We start from the raw sequence: 26,786 nt of genomic DNA, 5'->3' as shown, positions 1-26,786 counted from the left end.
CGTTCCACGGCATCTTTTTAAAACCAGCAAAGCAACATCAGTTCTGCATTGCCATTTTGCCCTCAACTTCCCTTCGTTTAGATTTTACAAAACGCTCATTTATGTTGAAGCCTGCACATGCACGTTTGCATAGAAATGTCTCTGGTGTCTCCAGTCTGCGGAGGATACAGCGGATGGGAGAAAAGAACACAAGGTGCCGTCTTCACGACCTGGAGGATTACCTCAGGCAGGATTAGAACGAGCAGCCAGCGAGCGCGCTGCTCCTACAGCTTATTTTCTTCGGGGACTTGCTGTGGCGCAGGTTATGCCGAGAGATGTTTGCAGCATTGTACAATGAGAGCTTACAGTATAACAGCTTACAGCTACAGGACTGTAAAGAGCTTAAGTGGCCAAGGAGCAGTGCTCATCCTCGGCCGGCTCAATATGAGGGGGTGTTCAGATGTGCTGACCGATCCATGCAAGAAGGTCTTGTTCATAATAGGCCTCCTGCACATCCCACTTCTCACATGGACACAGTTAACGGATACAATATCAGGGCTAATAATAGCTGCTGACATCTCCTTAAAAGGGCAGATATACTTTATAGACAGAGAAACTAAAAATCTTAGGATTTTTATTTATAGTATTAAATATGTCCAAATATAAATACAGTTTAGAATGTCATTTAAGAAGATGATTACTGCATATCAATAGGGGAAATAATTACTGTTGATACCGCTATGATCAATGTTATTGTTACTATTTAACGTTGTCAAATATTACTTAATTATGATGTATTGATTTAGAAAGAACTTTAACATGTTGAAAATGAAGCTTTCTTATAATGGCATGCAATTATAAATGAACTGCACTAGTTAGATATGGATATAAAAATACTAAAGGAATGTTAAAACCAAGTTAATGTGAATAATAATTTATCGAATGACGACATAGACATGAGGGGTGGGTATAAAAATAAGTCCATACTTCTACCCACTCCTTTGAATGTGTAAATATACTTTACTAATGTTCTTTTGTTTGCATTGGTTTTGATTACTTTTGTTTTAGTTTATTTTCTTTGTATGTAGCTATTTATTCTTTTATTACACTACGTTCAATAAAGTTACATTTTAAAACGGCACAAAAATTAAACGTGTAGGGTTGCACCTCTCTAAAACGGACAGCCAATATCAAATATCAATAATATAAAAGACGTGCGGCTGCCAAGAAACAACTTGAAACAACCCAAACTGGAGGGACAGAACATTAATATCACAGCAAAGCCACATCTGGGGATGAAAACTACCAGTAAAACAAACTTTAAATAACTTATTGACAGAAACATTATTGCAGTTAAAACTAAAAAGTGAGACTTTCAGCTGTTTCTATTCAAAGCCCCCAATGCTTTACGCAACTGTACGACTAGGATCTAGTATTACTGTTCATTTTATTTTATGTGTCTCACCTTTCAAAATGGAAATTACAACTACTAGTCAAAAACAAGGCAGAAGGAAAATGAAGTCATTACAAAAGAGCGAAAAATAAATCCTGCAAGTTCATATATTCTTCTTATTAGCAACTCTTTTAAACTGTGAATGTAATTTGACTGGGAGAGAATGAGTAGGAAGAGTAGAGTCCTGCACAGGCCTTTTTTTTCTCTTTACCTGTGCGTCTCTGTAGTACATCTCATAGGCCTGGATGGTTTTCCGGCTGGCCTGGCTGCCATGGTAGACCACCACATTGAGCTCCGTCCAGGTCCTGAACTCTCTCTCCCAGTTAGGGATGGTGGAGAGAGGGGCGATGATCAGGAATGGCCCCTCAATGCTCTTCATGTATATCTCATAGAGGAATGTAATGGACTGGATGGTCTTCCCGAGCCCCATCTCGTCTGCCAGGATACAGTTACGTCTGCGGATGACGGTGATGTGGACAGGATGAAAAGTCAGAAACAGTTGGATTTTAGATTCTTTGTATTCAGTGTCACTGAGCTGTAAGAATTTCCCCTGCTTTCGGCATAGGTGCTCTGTGTACTCTGAGGCCCTGATGTTAAATTCCATGAATTTTCAAGACCTGTCTTCATAAAATAAAAGATTTTTTCCCCCCATTCTGGTTTAGCATCGCCAATTTTCCAGTGGAGTTTGTAAGTTTGTCTTCCACTGCAGTGATCTAATGCAAAAAACATGCGGGACACGTTGGAAAAATACTTGGTAATGCATCTCTGGAAAAGTCTGTCTTCCTCTGCAGCTTGACCATATTTCTTAAATATGTGTCAGATAGTCCAGAAAATCCAACCGCGGTATTCATTTTCAAACGGATGACAGACTCAAACGCACCATTTGTAATCTTTAATTCAATTCCTTCGAGCGCGCTTGCCTAAAAGACTCTCGACATACAATTGGAGAGTATATTTTACTCCTGGATGGCGCCAGTGGGGAAACTTAAACAGCAAGATCGAACAGAGACACTTAATGTTAACTTTAATGTCCACTTAAGTCGACTTAATGAAGTGCTATTTCATGCACAGGACAGAGCACCGGTTAGGAGATTCATCCTGGATAACACAATTAATAGTCACTTACGAGTTGTACCAGTTGAAAGTCAGCCAGTTGAGGCCTTCGAGCTGGTATTCCCTGAGTGCGTTGCCATTCCTGTATTCTCTGGAGCTCTCCAGCTTTTTCCAGTCGGCTGCAGAAGGCCGATCCTTGACACAAGCAGAAATGATACGAGGTCGTTAAAGCGCAGAGAGGCTCATTAATCCCCGGTGAATTATCAGGGCGAGGCTCCTGAAGTTGGGGCTGCGGGGTTTAAAGCTCACTTTTTCAGCTTTAATGAGCAACTTCTCCTGCTTTTGGACGTACTTTACAAACGATCCCCATCCAAGCCACTCAGCTGCTCCTGTGTGATGCTTTTATTAGCGTTTCGGTTTTAAATGTACAGGAAAGCGTTAGTTATGCATCTTCATTGCTTTCGGTAAGAAGATCCTTTCTGGAAAATCAAGACGAAGATAGCTTTATGTTCAAACAGCGAGGAGGTGAGTTGGGTCGATTTGCACAATCTGTCTGTGATACGGTGACACATGATCCAGAGAGTCGACAAGGAGAGAAAAACGAGCTGCGAGCTTGTCAAACAGTACACAACCACACAATCTGGAGCATTCATAGCATCACTGTAATAGGTTGATGCATGGGTGGATGGAGACCATTTTAAAACTAAAAATATAGTCATTTATTTTTGATTTACAGCAAATTTGTACATTTTCTACATTTTTAATTAACCACCTCGGTTACACGTTCCTTTGGACTGGAGTATTTTTTTCATAATTACGCTGTACTTATGTTGAAATTTTGGCCTTACTGTACAATAGTTTTATTGGGTTCTTATACGCATTTCATATTCTGTCTTTGAGTCTATTTCCTGTTATTGCTCATCACTTTGCTGCTGTTGTGAAGAAATTTCCCCATTGCGGGACAATAAGGATTTCTCCATTTCATTTATATATGGCATTTCAAAAACAGGATAAATATGGAACCTAAAAAACAAAAACAAAGCAGGAAAAGACAGAGGGTAAAGATGTTTGAATAGATGGAAGGATAGACACGTGGACTAAAACAAATATACTAATGATGAGATGGTTGGAGGTAGAAGGAAGTTGAGGAAAAAAGTGGGCATAATGATTAAATGGACAGAAAAATAAAAGTTGGATGATCAAACAAATGGGTGGATATGGATCGTTTTGGGGAATAAACTGTAAATGCTTTCACCTTTTTCCATAACTCTACAAAGCTTAAAAATTCCCCCAGATTCCCAATTGTTCCGGATGAAACTGTAAAGGAACTCATTTTTAAGTTCATTTGGGACTTTTCTTCATGGGTTACAGAAACCACTGAAGAGCAATAGTTTACATTCTGAAGATCCTCCTCAGAGGGAAATGAAAGTCTACTGCAATAGTTGCCGTCTGACAATAACTAGAGGTTAAATAAATCCCCCTCCACTGCATGATGGAGCATTTCTAATATCTTCCTTACGGGAAAACAAGACAGTCGTTGAAAAGACGGACACGGGAGCAGAAAGAGGGATAGAGGAAAAAACACCGCAGCCAGCCAGCTCCCTCTGTTAAGCATTAAACATACTGTTAGTGGTTTGGCCTGGCCACAAGAGCAGGGCGTGTGTTCATCAGCGTGTGTGCTGAGAGCGTATGACCACAAGAACGTGGCCCTGTGGAAACCAGTTAAAGGAGCCGTAAATCTGGAGGAGAAGGCGGCCGGCCAAGGCACACAGAAACGCATCGGCACGCCCACCGGGAGGAGGCTGGGAGGCGGACGGCGCCCGGAGAGCTTCTACTCACCACTCGGTTAGTGTTGGGTTCGCGCGCTGCGATGCGTTCGTATTCGTCTATCTTAGACTGGTCGATGTCTGCCTTCAGCTCCCAGGTGGCGTCTTCATAAGGCAAACTGCACCATTTCACCAAATATAAGGTGACGATCTAGATGGAGAAACAGGTTTGGTCAACTTTAAAAATAAAAAACATTTTGTGGTGAGAAAAACCAAGGAATGAGGAAACCAAGAAAAGGGAACAAAGTACCTCTCCATTTTCATCTGTGCTCTCTGAAACATCAAGGACTCGGTCCACCTCCACATAGTCCGGGTTAAAAGGCTCATCGTCCATCTGCGAGACAGGAAGAGGAGATTATACTCTAATTAGGAATTAACTAAGTTATTTAATCTCCAAGAAGAAAAGAAAACATCAAGTATCAAAGAAGGCTGTTATGATTAACAAATTAATCATGACTAATCGATCATTTAAATAATCGCCAACTAATCTAGTAATCAATAACTAGATTGATTACTAGATTAGCTGGAATATGCAGCAAACAATACCATTTTGCCATTTGAAAGAACATACTCAGAGCAGCAAGTAAAGAAAAACTGTACAAACAATATGTAGATTTTGTATTTAAGGTAAATAAACTTTCTTTGTCTGTAAATATGTTCTACCCAGAATTCCTCAAGTGAAATTTTTATCTTCACCTGGTTCTATTTAAAAAAAATAAAATAAAATAAATAAAAATTACAAATAAAAAAATCTCCCACTAAGCACCCTCTGCTATCTTTTTCTACAAGTGTACACTTATGGAATGCTACGCTACTGCATTTCAGGTAATATGTTTATTTTCTTATTTTCTTAAAAAAAGGAACCAAATTATTTGCTTAATTCCATCTTTTAATATATTTCTAATATTGTATAAAAAGGACTTAAGTGGTTTAAAAATGTCCAGAATGTGTCAATTTTCCCCCTGATATATCATCAGAATAATCGGTTACTAAAATAGTTGTTAGTTACACCTCCAGTTTTAAATATTGATTTAAAAAGCCTTTTTGGGTGCAGATGGTTTCCAGCAGTAAGTGATGATGAGGTAGCAGATCTCTGCTCTTACCTCAGTGATGAAGTTGTTGAGTTGCTGCTTGGCTTTAAACCTCTTTATCTTCTGATGGATTCTCTTGTCCTTCTCCAGCTCCTCCAGTTCCGACCAGCGACAGTGCAGGTAAGAACTAAAACAAAACACACACTTCAGCTCCGTTCTTTCAGAGAAACACTGCAAAAATACTAAATCTTAGTAGGTATTTTTGGTCTACTTTCTAGTGAAAATATGTCAGCACACTTTAAATGAGACAAAACTGACTTATAAGTACGTTTTCATCAAGATGTAGGAGCTTGTTTTAAGCTGATTCCTGATTATTATCTGCCAGTGGAACTAATACTTTTTCATTAATATTAAGGAATTATTGACTTAAAACGATCTCCTGCTTCTTTTCAAAAATACTTGGCAAGATTTTGTGCTTTTGCAGCAAAGAAATTTGCTTGCTGTGGCGTTCAAGCAAACGCCACAGGGAACTAGCTGGGGCGAGCAAAGGCAGCATCTGTAACATTCCCTTCTCTTCAGGTGAAGTTTGAAAGTGTTATGAAACAGTCATGATTCTGACCAATACCGAAGAATAAATTCAGGCAATTACAAACAGTTATAGCACAAGATTGCACAAAATATTACACTAAAGTACAAACAAGGGTTACTTGCACTAAGTTGACAAGTATACTGATCAAATTTAATTAATTGTTTACAACAAAATTTTATTATTAATTTGATAAAAGGGAAACCATTTTTGCTGGTACTGCAACACCTGGTGTTTCTGACGAGACGAGGCAGTAAGCTGCTGTTGTGTTAGCGCAGGAAGTGTAAAAGTGAAAGATAAAAAAAGATAAGTGCTGCAAAAGTCAACATATAAAAGCGCACGCTGACTTTGTTACAAAAGCATCACGCCTTTGAGTCAGAGATGTGCTGTGCAACCAGTCGGGCTGCAAGTTTTACAATGAGAGATGTTGGTTTAAACATTTTAAATGCAGCACAACCTGTTGATTATGTCCCGTTTAATTTGTTATTACTTTATGAGGATTCTGCAACGTGTGCAGTTCAAAGACGGGGGGTCATTTTCACATAAACTGTGTGAGAATGGACAGATTCAAGGTACATCAGTGTTAAAATAAAAACAAAAAAAATTCTCTCAGACCATTCCCGTGGGCTAAAGTTCTTTCAAAATTACAGAGATTGTGGTGCTGAAACAAACATCAAGAAATTTGAGAAATTGTTTCCATTTCTAGTACTGCTTTTTATGTGTTGTCGCATTTACAGCATAATTATTTTTTATTTAGTTTGATTTCTAAAAGATTAAGACCACACACCACTATTTAACTTTGCTTCTCAGATTTGTAAAGAAATGTTCAAATCTTCTGTCGATGAGCAATTTTTTATTTTTATTTTTTTCGTCTCAGTCAAACGGTAACCTCGACACAAAAGGCCAGCATGACAGGAATATCATGCATTTAGCAATATGATGGCATGCAGAGACTGCGCTGCTACCACTTATGCTATTGATGCTAGAATAGATCTGAAACCAAAATAGGAGCGATTGGCGCATAAAAGAAAATTGAATACGGCTTTTCAGGCAGAATGTCCCGAGCTTTTCACACTAATAGACCAATGGACGCCCTGGTGTGTGTGTGTAGAGAGAACGGGTCTAAAAAAAGAGGAATCCTTGCTGTGAAAGACAAAAGAGGTAGAAAGCCAAGAAAAAAAACTCGAGCTAAAACGTACAAGCCCTTGAACTTGACGTAGAACTCCTCCACCTCCACTTCCTCGCCCGACTCCAGCTGAAAAGGAGGAAAAGAATAAGAAAGGTTAATAATCACAGCAAATATAGTAGCAGAATGGTGAAAGAGCAGAAGTGCTTTGTCATTGTTATACAACATGTGGCTAAAATGGTAAAGTAGGCGCACGAGGAGCCTGGAAACTGTTTCACACCAACTATCAGTTAGGGAGGTCGGACTAAGAGAAAGGTTCAGTTTCTGTTGTCAGGCTTTCACATCTGGGACCTTTTGATAACAATTAGTCAAACTCAAGAATACATGTAGGTGTTTTTCTGTAAAAAACAAATTCAAATTGAAATTTTTGAGTAAAAAAAAAAAACAACAAACACTTTATTCTCACACTTGTGAAAGAAGAAAACCTAGTAGCTCTAAAGTTGTTCTGACTCATTCACTTTAATGTAGCAGCAGCAGGCACACACACACACACCCATTGTACTACCACTACTACTGTAATGCCATGAATCATCAATCACACACGCGCACACACACTGCCTGAGGAAACACTAGCTTGGCGTCTGGCTTAGCTAGCGTTGTGGTTTTGGCTGTGTGCCAAGCCTGGGGTCAACTCTGAATGGAGCTGTGAGAAAGGGTGTGTGTGTGTGTGTGTGTGTGCATGTATGTGTGTGGGTGGGTGTGGGTGGGTGGGTGGAGAGTCCCCCCACTGGGAGTTGGCTGGCAAAGCACAATTGGCTGGTGAGTGAGTGTGTGCTGGCTGAGCAAAGACTTTTCCTTAGTTAAGGCGCATAAAACAAAGCAGGGCCGACGCACAAGCAGTCAATCAGAAACACACATATTGAATTACAAGAACTCTTGTATCTGCTTACAAAGTGAATACGGACGGACTTAGCAGTGTGTGAGGGCATATGTCTGACTGTGCGCGCGTGTGTGTAATCTCCTTAGGCCAGCTGTGTAGCGACTACTCACATGACGTAAACCATGACTCAGGCCGGTCTGAGTCATGTCCGCGCACGCATCTGCGTGTCATCGTCTGTGAGATGAGCTATACGGTATAAAAAATTCGCTCCCCTTGCACACATTTTAGTGTGCTTTCATACTAAAATTCATATCATTTAATATAATGTCAGCGCACCCTTTGCAGCTCTAAAGCTTCGGCTCTTCAGTTCGGTTCTGCTGCAGTAAACTCCCTTGTGTTCATGGACCCTGCTTTGTGTAAAGATATGCCATAATATCGTAACAGGAAGTGGGCAACTAACAACTGTTCCCCCAGAGTCGGGAACATGAAACTGCTCTAAATACCGCTCTCCTGGCTGCAGCCAAACCCAGACTCATGTATGGCATTGCGAGACAGAGAGGCATGACTTGGCCCTTCGGGGAGCGCTCCTCCAAAGGCTCTAAAGTTCAGTGGCGGCATGCTTTAGTTCACACCCGCGGTTCTGACTCTTTGCATTCCAATTGGTGATGTAAGGCTTGGATGCAGCTGCTTGGCAATGGAAATACTTTTATCTGTTGGCACTTTCCATCAAAAATAAGGTTTGTAGCAAAATTGCTGGCATATCTCTTAATGACCTGAGTGACCTCTATAGTTCCAGGTCTTTGAAGAAGGCCAGGATTATTTTTGGGAGATCCTTGCCAATCTTTGTGAGGAGAGTCCCTTTGGAGACACACAAAGCCATATTAGAAGACCAAGAGACTGAAGAGAATCTTTTACTAGCCAAGTCTACATAGTATGGTCTTACGTTTTTTTTTTTTACTTTTTGTATGCGTTTTTAATGTCTTCACTGCTGTCTGCACAACAAATTGCCCCTTGGGGATAGAAAAGTTTACATGACCCATCCCATGAAGCTGCCTAATCACTGATCTTGAGTTAATCTGAAGGCCACAGACTTTGGAGGTCTGCAGATATGGACTCTACTGAATGCTGGTGAGTTGCTGTTAACATACTTTAATATATTAACACCAATAGTCCACTTTGTAATATTTAAAAACTAGAAGCGACCAAACTCGGAGTGACACATTGTGTCACCGGTTTCTGTAGAAGCAGATTGCATGCCTAGCTGCTTGGTATTAAGCCCCCATGGCTACTAAAGTGGTTGAAACACCTGACTTAATTGTTTCAAAGGGGGGAGGGAGTGAGTACTTTTTGAAATATATTGTACGTACTTGCTTCTTGGCGCTGCGCATACCCATGATCTTCTCCACAACAGGCCCTTCAGCCTCAGTCAGATCCTAAAGCAAGAGAACAATTACAGTTTTGTAGTAAATTAGTAAAAAGAAAAGTCTACAAATATTTGCTTTGTGAATGGAAGTAGTTGTATGAATGGTGAAGAAAACTTTAATCTTTGGTGAGTAAAAAGTAATAGTGAAGCAAGATGAACCAATTATTAGAATCCCTCATCCTCCTCACCTGTTGCTGTGAGGAGGATGAAGGAGATTTTGGTGTTGGTGAATCGTCTCCGCTGTCATCGTCCTCAGAGATCCTGAACTCCAGGTCCTCTGTGTACCTCTTCCTCTTCACCTGCCGACTCGAACGGCGCTTCTGGAAGGAAGAAACACACAAGCATTTAAATGATCAACGAGGACCGACATTGTCTTACAAAAACATTCACACCCCTTGAACTTAATTACATTTTGTCACATCACATCCGCAAGCTCCGATGGTTTTCATTAGGATTTCATGTGACTGACAAAGTTAAAGTGAAGCATGATTAAAAGTTAAAGGAAAAATACTGTTTAAGGTTTTCCACTAATAAAAATTGTGCATCCAACTGATACTTTTAGATAGACCAAGAAACCCAGCAGATATGTCAGGAGGAAAAGAAAGGCACTTTAATTAAGGGCTACGTTATAAAACAATCCATCAGGTTTTGAACATCTGCCTGGCCTCTGCTCATCCAAATATGGGTAAAGTCTGGCACAACTGCAAACCTACCAAGAGATCATGACACAGTCTGGCTAAACTGAGAGAATAAAAAAAAAGCTGAAAGAAAGTGCCAAGAAATTCTGTTTGCAGCACCAAACAGAGGCTTTGGTCAGATAGCAAGACTGAACATTTTGGTCTATAAAGCAGTGAAACTGAATACAAGCCACCGCCACACTTTAAAATTTTTTAATGGAAAAACATTTTCAAAACCTTGCACTTAAGCTGTTATCAACGGTGTGTCGGTTCCTTAAAATATTAATACAATACATTCGAGTTTTCAAGGTAGAAATTCAAATATTTTTTTAAACACATGGCTCAGCATTTAGTTTAATTAATTCATTTTCCCCCCCAAAAAAACAGCCTTCATTTTCATAATGCCTATCCACTTAAGTCAGCAAAATGCTGATTATTTTAATGCCTAAAATCTTGCCATAAAAAGAAAAAAGGAAAACACCAATGTGAGACTTTAGGGAACATATTAGCAACACAGCTGCTAAAGTACCTTTTTTCCTGTTGAAAACCAGGACTCTTCATGTGCAACAATAAGATTTACTCATAAATCTCAGTGTGAGGAGGGGATACAACAGCTTGCTTTTGGTCCTCTAATTAGCACTTCACATTTTAAGCAGGCTTTTATAAAGGAGTGCATCATGGCGCACGCTACCGGGGTTTGATAGTAAAGAGGCTAAATAGTAAATCTGAAGCAAAATGTTTCCAAAATACATCACTGGCTAAAAAGTTGCTGACGGAGGATGGCGACAACCTGATTTGCGCGGTTGGCCAGCGTGTCTGTCAACAAGGCTGGTTTACAACACAAACGTTCACTGGCTCAGCGCCTTCTCTACAAGCTGTGACCATGAGTGATCAGAAGTGGTTTGATGGCCTTCTGCTTTTTTAGCTGGGCTTCCTGAAATAGCTGTGTCGTGGTTATTAGAGTTGTGAATTCCCCCCCCCCCCCCCCCCCTCACTTCCTAAATTGCCAATTCTCGCAAAATTTTTCAGGATATTTTTTACGTTTTGTAAACTTTTCCTACAGTAGAAGTTTTAAAAAAATTTCCAGCACTACACTTTGGAGATGTAAACAAAACAAATGAATAAAAAAAAAACTGTTTCCATTCACTATTATGTAATTTATTACTGCAATTAATAATGTATTTTAATAGTAGTCTACATGCTTAACCACAATATTGCCAGCCAATACTTATATTTGCTGCCATTTAGCAAATAGAAATATTTTTTGCTAATTCTAAAAATAAACAAGAAAAGTTTAGTCTGATTTAACTTCTGACAGTGAGAAAAAAGTACGTTTTTATTAGGCGTATAAAAATATCTGGTTTCAACTAACATTTTCCAAAATTAGGCTTTGAACCCAGTGTTAGATTTCACTTTAATTCGAAACTGTGCAGTTCAAATATCAAGCACTTTCAAGGACTTCATACAGAAATAAAACACTTTCCAAATGTTGAAAACACCCAATTGAAATTCAAGTGTTTAAGGACTTCGAGCACTTGTATGCACCCCGCCTCTTGCCTACCTGCACGCCATCATCATCCTCCTCTTCAGGAGGAGAGGGCAGTGGAGACTTCACCTCCACATCGTCACCGACTGACGACTCTCTCTTCCTCTTGGCGTCCTTCTTAGCAGCGCTGGCCCCACCCTCTGATTCCACCTTTTTACTGCTGTGGGAATAAACGATTAAAAACATGTAAGCAGCAGGATTTGAAAAAGGGTAAAAATACATCAAAACTCATTCTTGGTAAGACTACCTCAGTAAAAGACAACCAAACCTACATGTGTGTGTGTGTGTATTTTTGTGTGTATCTGTCTGTCCCAGGGCAATCGCCATGTTTCATTTACCCATTTAGAAATCATTAGTGTGCCTCAGGCTCTGGCACACAGGGGGTTAATATGATGAAAGACTGCATGGAGGCATGGGAGCAAGATGGAGAGATACAGGCACTGAGAGGAAGCGAGAGGGGGGTCCGGAGAGACAGACAGGCAGACAGAGAGAGAGGCCCCTGAGAGAGGAGGTGGGCGGAGCCAAGCTCTCCCCAGGCCTCCACTAATCTCTGGCATGGAGAGGAAGAGGAGCTGGCTCCATCTGCGAGTGTGTGTGCAGTAACACCACAGAGGTGAGAGGACACTCAGCATCTCTCCGCTGTCTCTCGTACAGCATGTATCCGTGTTCTTATGCGCCGCTCGCAGGAAGCCAACTTGCTCACAGTCTGTCCTTTATTGCTTTAATCCAGAGTCTGATCGGCCACGTTTAAGGGCAAATTTGCAATTCATCACTCGTGTGTATTCCTGCCGTTTTTAGAACAATGCCGGCCTTATTAGGTGGACGTGCATTTCTGCAATGCTGATTTTCTATTACACGGTACAGTACGATCCAACTCCACATGACTTGTACCCAATTTTTCACCCCAGATAGGATCATCTTGACATGTGGAGGATAAGCTTTTTATCACTGCAGCACGTGTGAAGCTGTGGTGACAAAAACAACTTCACTGCCCAGGTTTCCATACAACTCTATTAGCGGATACATGTCTTCTAAAGCTTTGTTTAGACAGAGTGGTACAAAATGGGTCGACGCACTTTCCTACATTATTTTAACTGTACCGCACCAGAATGGTGGAGGTACTGGTGTCAAACAGTCCATCAGCCGGTGGACAGATAAACATCACTGCTTGCGATAAGCACAAGAAACACTGCTGTGCTACGTTTGTCGTTAAGCTAGCACAGTGGTGCTAGAAAGTGGTTCCCAAAGTACAGGGGGCGCAGAAAGTTATAAAAAAGTTATACAAACATGTTTCACTGTAAAGATGGTTTGTAGTTTGTTTTGTTGCAACCTGAAATGTGAAATAAACTTCAGTGGAGTTTGAAAATAAAATTTGTGTACAAGTTTATGTCTGGTTGAACGATGTGTGTGCCCAGTTGATTTTCTTTTTCTTTTTCAGGGTGTGTGTGTGTGTGGGGTGGGGTGGGGGGGGTTGTAATCCATAGGGGGACTCAGAAAATCTTTGGGAACCACTGAGCTAGCATAATGCCACATCATGCCTTTGAGTTTAATCTTGCTTGTCCAGTGAGAATCCACTGTAACCGACGGTGGAAAGAATTTCTGGAGTACGCTGGACCGTAAAGTAGCATACCAAACCGTACTACTTGGTGGAAACGAGGCATTTGTGACTGAAAATGCTTTGGCAAGTCAGTAGAACAGATGCTACGTCCACGCAAGCGAAGAAAATTTGGGTGAAGGAGCTCTTGCTGTTGCAGTATCGCACGTTAAGTTTCCATTTTCATAGTACGATTCAAAAGCCAAAGAGTAAACGTAAAACAGTGTGCTTTGATCGTAACCTAATATTTACTCATTGTTTAATTTGTTTTACTTAACACTGTTTAGGCTCCTGTGTGTTAATTTTCTGCTATACGTTAGCTTTGTATGTATGAGTTTACTTTAAGGTTTTATGTTATTCAATGTCCTAATCAGATATATATGTATAGAATATATAGGGTGGTTGATAAAGCCACTAATCTCATTATTTATTTTCCAGATGAAAATATAGCAAGTCTAAGTGCGGCATTTTCAAGTGAACATTTTACAGAATGGCCGTTCACTATTTATGTGAGAGTAAAAATCAGAAGAGAAATTGTAAAAAAAAAAAAAAACAATGTTTATTATTTCAGACAACTTGGCGCTACTAAAAAAAAAATTCTTGAATAAACTGAAACTTTCCACACTATAATCTACAATATTTGTTTCAAAAGATTATATCTGTAGAGCATTTCTGAAGATTCAAAATTATTTTAAAAATTTAACATGGCTGAACGATTTCATAAAGTTGCTCACACTTGGGATTAAAACATGCTTCTCCGAAAACATGGAACTGGATCCCAGATAGAACCAGCAGAGTTCGGATAAAACGGGCCGATTTCCATCACAATACAAATGCTACATTATATCTTTAGGCCAGACGGAAACAATTGTCCAACTAACCTCCTCCCAAACTGACGTTAAAACTGTGTGTGTGTGTGTTTTATTTTCTGGGCTGAGTCTGCCCTCTGCAGAACTGTACGCCAGGATCGCTCTCCTCCACCGCCTCCCCTCCTTCCTCCTGCTCTCTCCCCTCTCTCTATCTCTCACCCCCTCTCTGTCCCTGGGGCCCTTCTCCTTTCATCCTCACGCCAAGAGCAATCACCATCTCCGTGGTAACGGCTGGTCATGTGACCTGCACCTGTTCCTCTGGCTGGTCGCCACACGCTGGAGCCATCTGGCCACACACACACACTCACACACAGACTTCTCCACTTGGCTGCCTTCTCCCCTCTCTTCCTCCTAGCGTCTTCATGGCCTCACTTCCTAACTGCAACATCACCTCTCGGCTCGGAGCATCTCTTCAGCCCTCTTCACACCAATCTTTCACCTCTAAGAGCATTTCGCAATCAATGAATCAAATCGGGACAATAAAGTGGACTTCAGCAACTTTCTTTTTCTCAAATGTGCCACCTTAAACATGTCACGGTTCCAACAGAAAAGCATGACTTTAGATTTGAAGAAAATTATAAACAAAGCATGTAAAGAGCTAAACCAAGGTCTTACAGTCACTAGGTATGAGATTTAGAATTTATTTAAGATCCAAACATGCGTTGTGTCTTAGTTCTGATATAAATTATATGTCTATATTAAACTTCACTAGCATGTTATAGTCCTAATTTCTGCTTTTAGACTTTCTACTGGCAGTGAAGATGACACAGAAAGCCTTTCAGGTCAGACTCACTCGCTCTGTAAGCATTTTTTTTAACAAGCCCAAATAAACCAGCTGACTTGCTTTTTCAACCCACTTACTGCACAGAATTGCAGATACGGTTTAAATTTTAAGCTAAGTGCTTCCACAGTTTTTGGGGATGAAACTTATTAAATCTTATTTTATACATGCATTTGTGTCAGTGAAATTTTACTTACCACTGAAAACATAAAAGCCCAATAGAAGTAGGAAACTTCGAGTCACTGTTCATAACATTGCACAAACAAGTTACAATATTTAATGTACCTTTCTAAAAGTACATTAAACGGACTTAAAAAATGAGAATTTAAAATAAGTTGTAACTTATAAAGAACACACAAACATTTAACCGAATGGCAGTGCTGTATCTGGTTAGCTAAGTTTCCATTAACCATCTAATCGCACGCAATGAAAACAAGCAAATTTTAAAAAGAAAAAAAAAACTCCAGCTTTTGAAGAAATTTTGTGCTAGGATGAGTTGGTTTCTGTATCAAAATTAATGCATAAACTGCAATGGAAACACGACTTTTGCATCACGAGACGTGATCAACACGCGGATGTTACTTGTGGCAGAAAAGACAAAGAAAATGACAGGAAGTGGTGGTAGCAAGTTTTTAATGACTTGAACAAATTTATTCACATGTTTTTTGTTTCTTTTTTAACCCCTTCCAGGGGTTTTTTGTGGGCTCTAGTGTCCCTTATAAGAAAGTATGCTGACAGGAAAAGGGGAAGTAGAGGGGGAAGACATGCGGCAAATATCGTCGGGTCCGGGAGTCGAACCTGTGACAGCCGCGTCGAGAACTCAAGGCCTCCAAATGTGGGTCGCGCTATCCCCTACGCCACGCCCTTATTCACGTGTTTTAATTGAACTTTATTTAATGGAAACAACGCAATTATGAAATTGTGTTTTATTTAACATTAGCAGAATATTGATAAAGTTTTGTGTACTTTTGTGATGGAAATACAGCTGGTGTGGCTTTCTAATGATAAGGCCCTGCAGAAGACAGTGAGAGGAGCTTAGGTCACTGGAGCACTCCTCCCATATTGTTGGAGACAATATGTTATTTCTATAAAGTTTATTGAGTTTTTTTTATGTGACTGTCTTTATATCATAGAGAGTACAATAATCGTTTTCTTTTTAGCTAATCAAATAAATGATGCCCAAAAACAAAAAGACAATGGATCAATAACAAATCAATCTAACAAAAAAAACAACTCAACTTTTTATAGAACTTTTGTAATGGTTGAGTCACAAGGAACAAATTAGCAATGGAAAAAACATACATTTTCCCAATACTGAAGCAAATGACAGTTTCTCCTTTTTCTACTTTCTCAAATGTGTCTCATTCACCCTGAAGTAGGTGTGTAGCAAGGCCATTCACACATCCTAGTCTGCCATGAAGCACTATGGGAACCATCAACAAGAAAGCTGAGATGATGCTTTCAGATCTGAACAGTGCAAAATAGGAACAGGAGCTTCCGAGTAAAATACAGAGAGTGATGGAGACAGGAAGAAGACAACAGCAAAAGGGGTCAGGGTGTAAGGGACACCTGCTGCTGTGATGAGTCATAGCACTAAGCCTCTATGGCCCCTCCTCTTTACAATAAAAAGAGACATAAAGAGGGCCAGAAGGCAACGTGCATGCAACATCTCTGCATGTTCAGAAAGTGCTGTGTGTGCATTCACGTCTACAGACATGCACAATGCAAGGTGCCTGCTTGCAGGTCGGACTTCTTTGTGTATTGCAAACAAATCACCCCTGCACACACAAACATTCGCGCAGAGGGAAGGGTGTGGCAGCTGAGAGTGGTGTTATTTATAGATGTGCTTCCTCAGAGAGAGGTAGACGGAGGCGGCGTGATGGAGGGAGCAGGAGGGAAAATGAGGATGGAGAGGATAGAAGGTCAGAGGAGAGCAGTTAGCTGACTGGACAAGTAAACCACCTGATTCTCACTGCATCGCTCACACCCACTCCTGGACAGCTCAGTGAATCAGTGACGTGCACAACTGAGAACGCCCTTTGTTGTGCGTTTTAAGTCAAATTTGATAGCGTTTTTATTTTTGCCATGAGTTAATGAACCAGGTACTTCCTTACTTAAAAAAATAGTAGTAGGCACCTTGGCACCGGTGTACACAGTTTTTAGAATGTCACAATTTCACCACTAAACCTTTTCATTAAGATGTTTTTATGATTTAAGGCGTTTTTATTGAGATCCAAAAGTGTTGGACAGAACCTGCACTAAAAGGCAAAAGTTCAGAAGCAAGATCAAATTAGCATAAAAGAAAAAGTAGAAAGAGCATATCTTCATCTGTTCATAACTTAACAAAAACTTAATTCGTCGCTCACAATGAAATTTTACTACAAATAGGAAAAAGTATTTCTTTCTTGTAGTTAGCTTTCTTTAAAGCAGTGTTTCTCAATTCCAGTCCTCAGGCCCCCCTGCCCTGCATGTTTTAGGTGTTTCCCTTCTGCTACACACCTGGATTGAATATGTGGGTGATTAACAGGCGTTTGCAGCACTTGATGGTCATGCAATCATTTGAATCAGCTGCTCTGGAGTAGAGGTACATCTAAAACATGCAGAGCAGGGGGGCCTAGGACTGGAATTGAGAAGCACTGCTTTAAAGTAACATTATCTGGCTGTAACAGCAACATGGCATGTATACCATTTGAAAACTGATTTGTTTTGCTTTTTCTTAATTTTGCACTGAAGAAGTCGAGACGCTCGCAAACCTTACCCATAAAATTAAACTTTTAACATCTATTCAGCAGTGAACTGGTAAAATCTCCGTCTACCTGAAGGGAAACTGAGGAAAACTGTTCAGATCACGTGGTGAATGCGTGCAAAAAGCCCCCAACAGAACTCCAACTCAATTTTAAAGAAAGAAATGTGAACCAAAACCCGAGGTCGCTTTCAAACAATTTTTAAATCCGGAGTAGCTTAACACTGCTGGTCAGTAGCTGAAAGGAGGCTCCTTTCCTTTCAGCTATTTACAATCAAAATCTGCTGCTTGGGTCAGAGGAAATGAAAGAGAACAACTCATCGCTATTTAGGTAACATTGTTATATATGTTATGGAATAGGTAGTATAGATAAAATGATAATTGCAATGAGTAATTTTTGTAATCAAAATGATTATGTAACTTTATACATTATACATATATATATATATATGTGTGAGCGTGTGGGTGTGTATAGACAATGGAGACGTGTAAAAAAAACAAGCACCAGTGGATTATAGTTAGCTGTTGTTCATTGGTTAAAAAGCTTCTCCTGAGTTAGTCGAAAGCACGTTATTAGGTGGAGTTAATAAATGTGCAAGTTTTTCAAGTTCTTCAGCGAAAATGAATTCCAACATAAAAAGTCAGTAACAAATACAGGATAAATAAATTACCGAAATGCAACTGAACATGCTCATAAAAATAGAAAATTCAGAACACTCACATACACACCATTATCCCAATTTCAAAGTCTGCAAAGGGGCCTATATAAAATGAACTGCCTGGAGTGCAAACTGTTGTTGCGCCAACTTATTCTGCAAACGCTTTGCTGACAAAGTGTGACTTCTGAGAATGCCACAAACATGTCAATAAATGGTAGCGAAACCCAAAAAGCAGCCTGTGCTCAGATGGTTTTACAGCGCAGCCCAACATCCCGTTTACACTCATAAAGTAAAGCCTTCCGTCTGCTCTATGGCGGTTTATTTGTTCATAGAGAAATGCAAATACAGCAAACAGAGAAAAAAAAAAAACACATACTGCAGTGTGGTGTGACAAAAAGAGAGAGAGGAAAAAAACTTCAGGTTTGCAGCATATATTGCCTGCCCAAAAATCTAATGGAACATGAATGCTGGCAGCAACCCAAAAAACTTTATTATTATTATTTTTTAAATAGAAAAAGGTTTTGTGTTATGGCTTTAAGATGCAGTAAATGAGGCTTTTAAGGACATTATCAGATTTGGGAAGGAAGTCCTGCTGCTAAGAACAACAAAGAAAATATCTCTACTTAATGGCAATTAACATGCAAAACTTTTAAATGATGTTTTGTCATTAAAAAGACACTTGTTAAAAGACTGGAAGGCTTGTTTATGGAGAATGAGCTATGACTAATGAACTCAAGTTCATAAAAGCTATGCCAAATTTCTTCCCAAAAAAAAAGAAAGAAAAAAAATTATGCCTTATTGATTAAGTGTTATGCAATTCCTTGACTTCAATTACAAAAAGCAGATGACAGAGGGGAAGAGATGACGAACCCCATCAGGAAGGGATGGCTTTGGGAAAGGAAGGAATAAAACAGGAGATAAATGGGTGATTGCAGAGGTCCACCATTTTAGAATAGGAGTGAATGGCCAGCAGCCATTATTATGCTAAATTAACCTGGGAGCTCCAGGACACCACTCAAGATGGAGGAAAGCCTGACAACAGATAAGAGCCAGTTTAGTTTACCAACACACACAGGGCTGAGAATGGACTCCCTACCCCCACATTTCCTCTGCCCTACCTCCCTCCCTCACACACACACACACACACGCACACGCACCCACACGCACACACACACAGCTGGGGCTGTGGAGTGGTCAGCAGCATGGTCCTCATTATCATTAGACGCCATTTTCTGCCACAAAGATTACCAACGACTCCCCATTCCCTTCCCCCCCTCAAGACATGCATGTGCACACAAAAGTCCAGCCCACTCATCTGCCCCACCTCCACGCCCCGGCTCTCTTCTAGTGGCCGGCGTGTGCACGCATTCACACACCCACCAAACCTCCCCCAGCGCTGACCCCCTGCCTGCTGCGGCCCTCCTCCTTCGCCAGGGATAAAAAAAGAGGCCGAGAGGAAAGAGAGATGAGAGAGACTGAAGGACGTGGGGAGAGCGGGATGGGATGGGATGGGGTGGGGGGAGGGCGCGTCCTGACACATTCCTCAGTCCGATCAAGTTTCCACCTTCACAATGATGTGCTGAGCCTCGCAAAACACCCTGAAGCCGTCTACAATTCTGCACTACTCCTTAGATTATGGACTTTGTGAAGCAAAGTGCAATAATCAGAGATCCGGAAATCAGAGTTTTGAGGCCGATTTCCAACGTTTGGGTTTTGTAGAGCTTTGAAATCCCAGTGGTGATATTGGCTAAATTTACCTTTAGTCTTGGAAGAATAATACTTAAACTTTTTAGTATCCCTACAGCTAGAAAGTATTTATAAATACAAAAAACTATTTTAAAATAACAAAAAGAAAAAAAAAAAAACTAGAGATGCAATTTTAAACTGTCTTTAGCATTATTTCCCAACAATTAGCATGGTTAGCCCAGCCTGCATGGTAAATACAGCAGTTTCGTGTGCATTTCCTTTAGCAATGGGTCCCAAAAATTTTACCTTGGAGGAAACAATATAGTCAAAAATTTCAAGAACCTGGCTTCAGGTTCAGAAGCTTTTAAAGAAATCAATTAAAACGAGGTACCATAGCAGCCAAACCACTTTTTTATTAGTATTAGAAATGTTCCAGGTACAAATGGCAATTTTATAGCACAATTAAGTAACTATGCTACCCTTCATTATGAAAAATGCTATAAAAACCAAACATAAAAGAAATATGACTTTGTAATTTGATGGTCAGCAATTGGGCCTCCGTCTCTTTAAGAAGCTCCTGCTCTTTCCTACACTACGCCTTCAGCATGTCATCACAACAATCATCATTATGCCGTGTACGTTCTAAGGAGCAATGAACTGAGAAGTTACACCAGGTGATTACCAACTGCTGCCACTAGTCTGGAGTACAGTGTTTTACAGTTCCTTCCTATTATCTCCCAAATGTCATGCTCTCTCAAAGTCTGAAGAAACATATGGAAAGTAGTTTTCTTTTAAACCCCATGTTTGTTCTTCAAGCCTCCTCTGACTTCATTGTAAACCCTTCACTGGTAATTAAAACAATGAACTAAGTGTACTTCCTTAAGTAACACCTTCCACACCAAAGAGTGTTGTTCAGAGTGCCGCCTCATAGTGCTTAGACATGAGAAATTTACCAGTATGGCAATGGTTGAATTTTTCCATTTCGGACCAGTTGGGCAAAACCAATTTAAATAAAAATAATCCGGTTCTGGTAAACAGCTGATATTTCTTTACGTCTACGGCATATCCAGACAGAATAACCGATACGTATAGGAAACAACAGTGTTTAATGTTTGCTGCCTCTGAAAGTAAAAAGAGGGATGTGATAACAGCTGTTAGAAAAAAGTGAGAGAAGGCAGAGATAAGACCAGAGAGCACAAAGTAAATACTCAAACAGAGGTAATATCGACAAAAACTGATAAGAATTACATGTGCAGTCAAGAAAATCTGTATCCTGCTTTAACCGTCATTCTCTTAACACTTTCTTTTTATCAGTCAACACTTAGTAGCATTAAATATGCTATATTTAAAGTGAGATGAACCACACCATCAGTGAATTTGTCCAACTAGGAGGTGTGAATTCAGAGCCCAACGTATCCAACTGATCTGTGCCATAAAACTCTATTGTTCAAATAGAGGGAGCCATTAAGTAACATGTTCCTTCGTTATAATGAACACACACTGTGGTTTATTTTGACTCAATCCCACATGCACTCTCCTGCTGGCAGAAATGCTCCACAGAATCCAAAATGTGTGTTAATCCACCACCAGAAACTCCTACTCGAGTCTCCGAAATAATTGCACAGCTCATAAACCACAGAGACTTACTCTGAAAGGATAATGAACATTTAAAAGGTTTACAGCAAGTGTCACCGAGTCTGTCTGCGACACGTCCAGGGAAGGTGACAGGCACAACTTCGAGCAGAGCTTCACCTTCCACCTGACGTTCCAGTCGTGCGGCTTGGTGTCTGACACAGCGATGTATGAATATGACTGATACTCGGATCCGTCACGGAGCCCTCACTCCATGCTTCGCCAGTCTCTGTGATCAGAGAGTCACACCCACATAAACACTGTGTGCTACAGTTCACAGCTCAGAGGTTGTGACCCTTTCAGTTCCCCCTGGTCGGTCACATGAGTGATGGATACGGCGTGTGCATGTGTGTGGACGAGCTTGCGTTTATATGTATGAAGTCACTCAGGGCTTTCAATGTAAACGCATGAAGATTTTCTCTGACGCATCAAATCAATCTCGCCTCTTGGACTATCTGGGATTATGACGTGTGGGATTGCGAGAAGGTGAAATAAATACAGAATGTATTTTCTCAGTCACTTTTACTGGAAGCTGCTTGAGTTTATGCGGAACTGAAAATATAACAACCTAGTAATAAACCCAAATATATTTTAGGAATTGGAGAATTGCATAGCACAATAAAGCAACAATTGTAGAGGAAGTTGCACAGAGACGGTTTCAGTTAAGGATACCACCTGGACTCTTGGCATTCATGTGAAAATAATTGTCACATACAAAAAATTTCATTATCAGTTTTTCACGATGCTGCAAACCGTTTTCAATCAAGAAACATTTCCCAACCAAAATTCTCTCTGATGCCATCACACACAAGCCAGAAAGCAACCAATTAGTTTTATTTCAGTTTTTCCTGTTGTGTTTAAACACTTGGGAAGTTGTAGAGGAGAACAACCAAAGCAGTCTGAACGGGTCAGTCTAAAAGCAAATGGAATATAAACAATTTGGTGCCAGTTAAAGTTCTGGACATGATACCCGTCATCACCGTTTGCTTCAGCGACCCATAAGTCATGGTTTCGGACTCATTTGGAACAAACTGGCTCAAACACATGAGGTTGAAGTCTGTGCAACTCCAATGAAAGTGGAATGCTTGAGAATCTAGGTCAGAATATGTAAATGTTTTTGTTGCCACAGTGTGTGTGTGTGTATGTGTGTGTGTGTGTGTGTGTGTGTGTGTGTGTGTGTGCGTTGGTATATGTGATTTAGCAGGACATTTCGTCAGAATACACACCACACTAGAAGGACATTTTGAATTAGCAGGACAGGAGCGGTGTCCTGCTAAAACAGAGAAAAATCTAAAAACGTAGAAAGGTTTCTATTGGTCTATTAACCCCAAAAATGCAAAAAAAACGAGATGTCCGCTTAATACACATAAACCTGATTTTGTGTATAATCTGTGTATCACCACAGTGCCCCCTATGGCAGGTTTGTGTAATAGCAGGACCTCATGAATATTCACACAAGGTCTTAATCTGATTGGTTGTTTACCGGAAGGTCCTGCTAATTATTACAGTGTCCTTCTAATTCACGTCTTGCAATTTACACTGGGGATGAGTTGGCAATATGATTATTCTGTGCTATAAGATACAGAAATGAATATATATTTTGGTCAAATATTGTTTATTTAAAATATTATGACTAATAAATGTGTGACATAAGTGCATGGATTAAAAGAAATATAAACCATAAGAGAGCCATTTTTCACCAAACTATTTATACACTCCACTGCTAACATTTTGTTGATTCTGGCTTGCTCTGCATCCATAGAACCAGAACCAAGCATTTTGAAGCAGAATTTAGCTTCAATGCACCACAAATCTTGAATAAAGCTTGAAAACAGCTGAAACAATGAATTCCTTTAAATCAAGGCAAAAACACAACTATTTACAATTGTTTCTGAATCTTAATCAAAGGTACATGTATCATTATATTTGATGTATATGATTTTAATTTTGATTTTACTTTGAATTTAATTTCTTTGTTTTTCTTTCTTAAGGTGAATGCACACCATGTTCTAAATTATTATGCAAATTGGATTTAACTGTTATAAAGATTACATTTTTGTTGTGCTATTAAATTTATAGATGGTATTGTGTGTCAGGGCTCTTTTAATCACTATAATTAATTTCGGATTAGTTTGTCTGGTGAGCTTAATTAAAGGAAATCTACTTAAGAAGGATGTTCCACATTATTAAGCAGGCCACAGCTTTCAAGCAATATGGGAAAGAGAAAGGATCTCTTTGCTGACCAAAATCATCAGATAGTGTAGTGCTATATGACAAGATATGAAAACATCAAATATTTTAACTGAAACTGAAGCATTATTGTACTGTGAAGAGATTTGTGGCTGATTTAGAACAAAGATGGGTTTGTATAGATAAAGGCAGAATGAGGAAGGTTTCTATTAGACAAATTCATCAAATTAAGAGAGCAGCTGTTAAAATGCCCTTACATAGCAGCAAGCAGTTACTTGAAGCTGGAACCACAAGGTGAAGGGTCCTCCAGAGGCTTGCAGTGCATGAACCTACTATTTGGCAGCTCCTAACCAGAGCTCACAAGCAGAACCAGTCGCAGTGGGCCCAACTGTACATGAAGATTGATTTTCAAACAGATTAGTTCACTGATGACTGATGTGCAACCCTGGATAGTCCAGATGTTCGCAGTAGTAGATTGATGATGGATGGCCACCAAATTCCAAAACAGCTGTGACATCAACAAGGAGGTAGTGGAGGCTGAAATCATGTGGAGAGAGCTGGTCAGCCCCTTCAGAGTCCCTGAAGGCTTGAAAATGACCTCAGCAAAGTATATGGACTTTCTGACTGATCACTTTCTTTCATGGTTCAGAAAGAAGAGCCATACCTTCCATACCAAAATCATCTCCATGCATGACAATGCATCATCTTATGCTGCAAGGCCACTGTGTATAGGCATGAAAGGGGAAAAACTCATGGTGAGGTCACCATCCTCCTCTGATCTCTGACCTCAACCCTACTGAGAACCTTTGGAGTTTCCTCAAACAGAAGATCCAAGGGTGGGATGCAGTTGATATCAAAACAGCAACTCTGGGAAGGTATTCTGACATCCTGCAATGAAATTCAAGCAGAAACTATCCACAAGCTCACAAGTTCAATGAATGCAAGAATTGTGATGGTGATATCAAAGAAGGGGTCCTATGTGAACACGTAACTCAGTCTATTAAGAGGTTTTTGATTGAATTAGGTTTTGATTTTAGTACTTGTGATGCTGCACATTCAAATATTGATTAGTTCAGAGAACTGTTTGCAGTTCTTTATAATCCATAAAATGTTTAGAAAATCTGCTGTGCATATTAATTTGGAACAGTGCATTTTGAGTTTCTTTTTGAAAAAAATACTGTTCTCCTTGGGAGCTTTGTTCAGTAAAATTTTATTTATACTGTAGTAGTTCTTGACTTGACAATCATACTGACCATCATTTCCATTGACCATTTAATAAAATCTGAGAAGATATCAATTACATAATAATTTGGAACACAGTGTATGTTACTTGTATGACTTCTTAGTTCTGTGTTTCTTTGATGTAAAGCACTTTCAACTGCCTTCCAGCTGAAATGTGCTATACAAATAAACTTGACTTGACAGCAGTTTTCAGATCTTGCCAAAGATTCTCTGTTGAATTTATGTCTAGACTTTGACCTTGCCACTCTAACATGAATGTTTTTAAACCATTCCATTGTAGATCTGGCTTAATGTTTAGGGTCATTGTCTTGCTGGAAAGTGAACCTCCGCCCAGCCTCAAGTCGCTTTGCAGACTCCGCAGGTTTTCTTCCAAGATTGACCTGTATTTGGCTCAATCCATCTTACAATCAAGAATGAAGAAAATAAATGTTTGTCAGTGGGGAAGGTGTGTTCAGAGTGATGTGCAGTGTCCATTCTCCACCACAAGTAATGCTTTGCATTTTTGCCAAAAAGTTAAATTTTGGTCTCGTCTTATTGTTTTTGCTGTATCCCAACATGGCTTCTGGCAAATTGCAAATGGGACTTTTTTATGTTTAGGTGGATGGCCTTGTCTTGGTAGGTTCACAGCTGTGCCATTCTCTTTCCATTTCCAGATGATTCGTGGAACCTGTTTATAACCTAAGCCTGCTTTAAGCTTCTCCACAACTTTGTCCCTGAGTTGTCTGGTGTGTCCCTTGGACTTTGTGATGCTGTTTGCTTCCCAATATTCTCTTAACTAACCTTTGAGGCAGTCTTAGAGGAGTTGAACTTATACTGAGATTAGATTACACACAGGTGGACTATTTAGTCATTAGCAGTCATCAGGCAACTTCTGAAGGCAATTGGTCGCACTTAGGGAAAGGGGGCTGAAGATTTTGTACACTGCACTTTTCAGCTTTTATTTGCAGAAAATGTTTTGAATCATGTATAGTTTTGTTTCTACTCCACAACTATATGCCACTTTGTGTTTGTCTTTCCCATAAAATTCTGTAAAAATATGTTTGCGGTTGTAATGTCAGAAAATATGGAAAAGTTCAAGGGCTATGGATACTTTTGCAAACTACTGTACCTACAATAAGTAAGGCAAGTCCAATGAGAGAAACAAGGTCCAGCAATCAACAGCTATGCATTGACAGTTATCAAATACCATGCTGGAATGATAAGATGGAAAAGGGAGGAAACTCAGTCCACTGATATAAGAATTCAAATGCTACTGATGATGAATGGAAAATTGTGCCTCTCAAGGTTGTAGCACATTGGAGTAGCCCTGTTCTTTCATTGAGAATTTAACTTTTTAAACTTTCATTCCTGCCTTTCTGGGGGAAATATAGCTTTTGTTTGGACAAAAGTTCCTTCTTGTTTTGATACTGTGTATTTGGACTGATTTTTGTAAATATTATTTATACTTTGCTATTTTGTTATGATGCATAATCATAACAACAGGGTGTTTTACAATAGCGAGCAAACAATACTACCAATGGACAAAAAGGCTTAGACTGAAACACAGCACAGAGGTGGTATTTATGGTGGCACACAAGCAGGTGCCTAGTACCGTAGCAATAGAGGCCAATCCACATAAGTGGATGACTTATTTTAGGCTGTCTAGCCCACAATAATAAATTTAGCTCTACATGGGATTGGGTGTCCATATGTTAGGTCATTATTTTATGACTTAGTGGTAGTGGAAGATTATTACATATTACAGGCTAGACCCAAGATGTTCAGTGTTTATTGTTGTGGTGTAAGTTTACAAAAGTTGGCAACTGTAGAG

At 39.8% G+C, this 26,786-nt stretch overlaps 1 protein-coding gene across 2 annotated transcripts in view; it reads right to left on the bottom strand.

The window, feature by feature from the left end:
• Positions 1 to 26,786, bottom strand: part of chd7 (chromodomain helicase DNA binding protein 7) — a 100,322-nt gene that overhangs the window by 28,169 nt on the left and 45,367 nt on the right. For both annotated transcript variants that reach the window (XM_044134120.1, XM_044134121.1), the window contains exons 5-13: positions 11,596 to 11,740; positions 9,546 to 9,677; positions 9,302 to 9,367; positions 7,128 to 7,183; positions 5,415 to 5,529; positions 4,562 to 4,645; positions 4,325 to 4,462; positions 2,559 to 2,680; positions 1,644 to 1,887 (exon numbers count right to left, since the gene is read on the bottom strand). In XM_044134120.1, coding sequence (XP_043990055.1) covers positions 1,644 to 1,887; positions 2,559 to 2,680; positions 4,325 to 4,462; positions 4,562 to 4,645; positions 5,415 to 5,529; positions 7,128 to 7,183; positions 9,302 to 9,367; positions 9,546 to 9,677; positions 11,596 to 11,740 — 1,102 coding nt within the window. The remainder of the gene's footprint in view (positions 1 to 1,643; positions 1,888 to 2,558; positions 2,681 to 4,324; positions 4,463 to 4,561; positions 4,646 to 5,414; positions 5,530 to 7,127; positions 7,184 to 9,301; positions 9,368 to 9,545; positions 9,678 to 11,595; positions 11,741 to 26,786) is intronic.

Source organism: Gambusia affinis, linkage group LG12, assembly GCF_019740435.1.
Source record: "Gambusia affinis linkage group LG12, SWU_Gaff_1.0, whole genome shotgun sequence".
In the NCBI taxonomy this organism is placed as follows: domain Eukaryota; kingdom Metazoa; phylum Chordata; class Actinopteri; order Cyprinodontiformes; family Poeciliidae; genus Gambusia; species Gambusia affinis.
The sequence above is the reverse complement of the archived record's forward strand: the minus strand, read 5'-3'. Positions and strand labels throughout refer to the sequence as shown.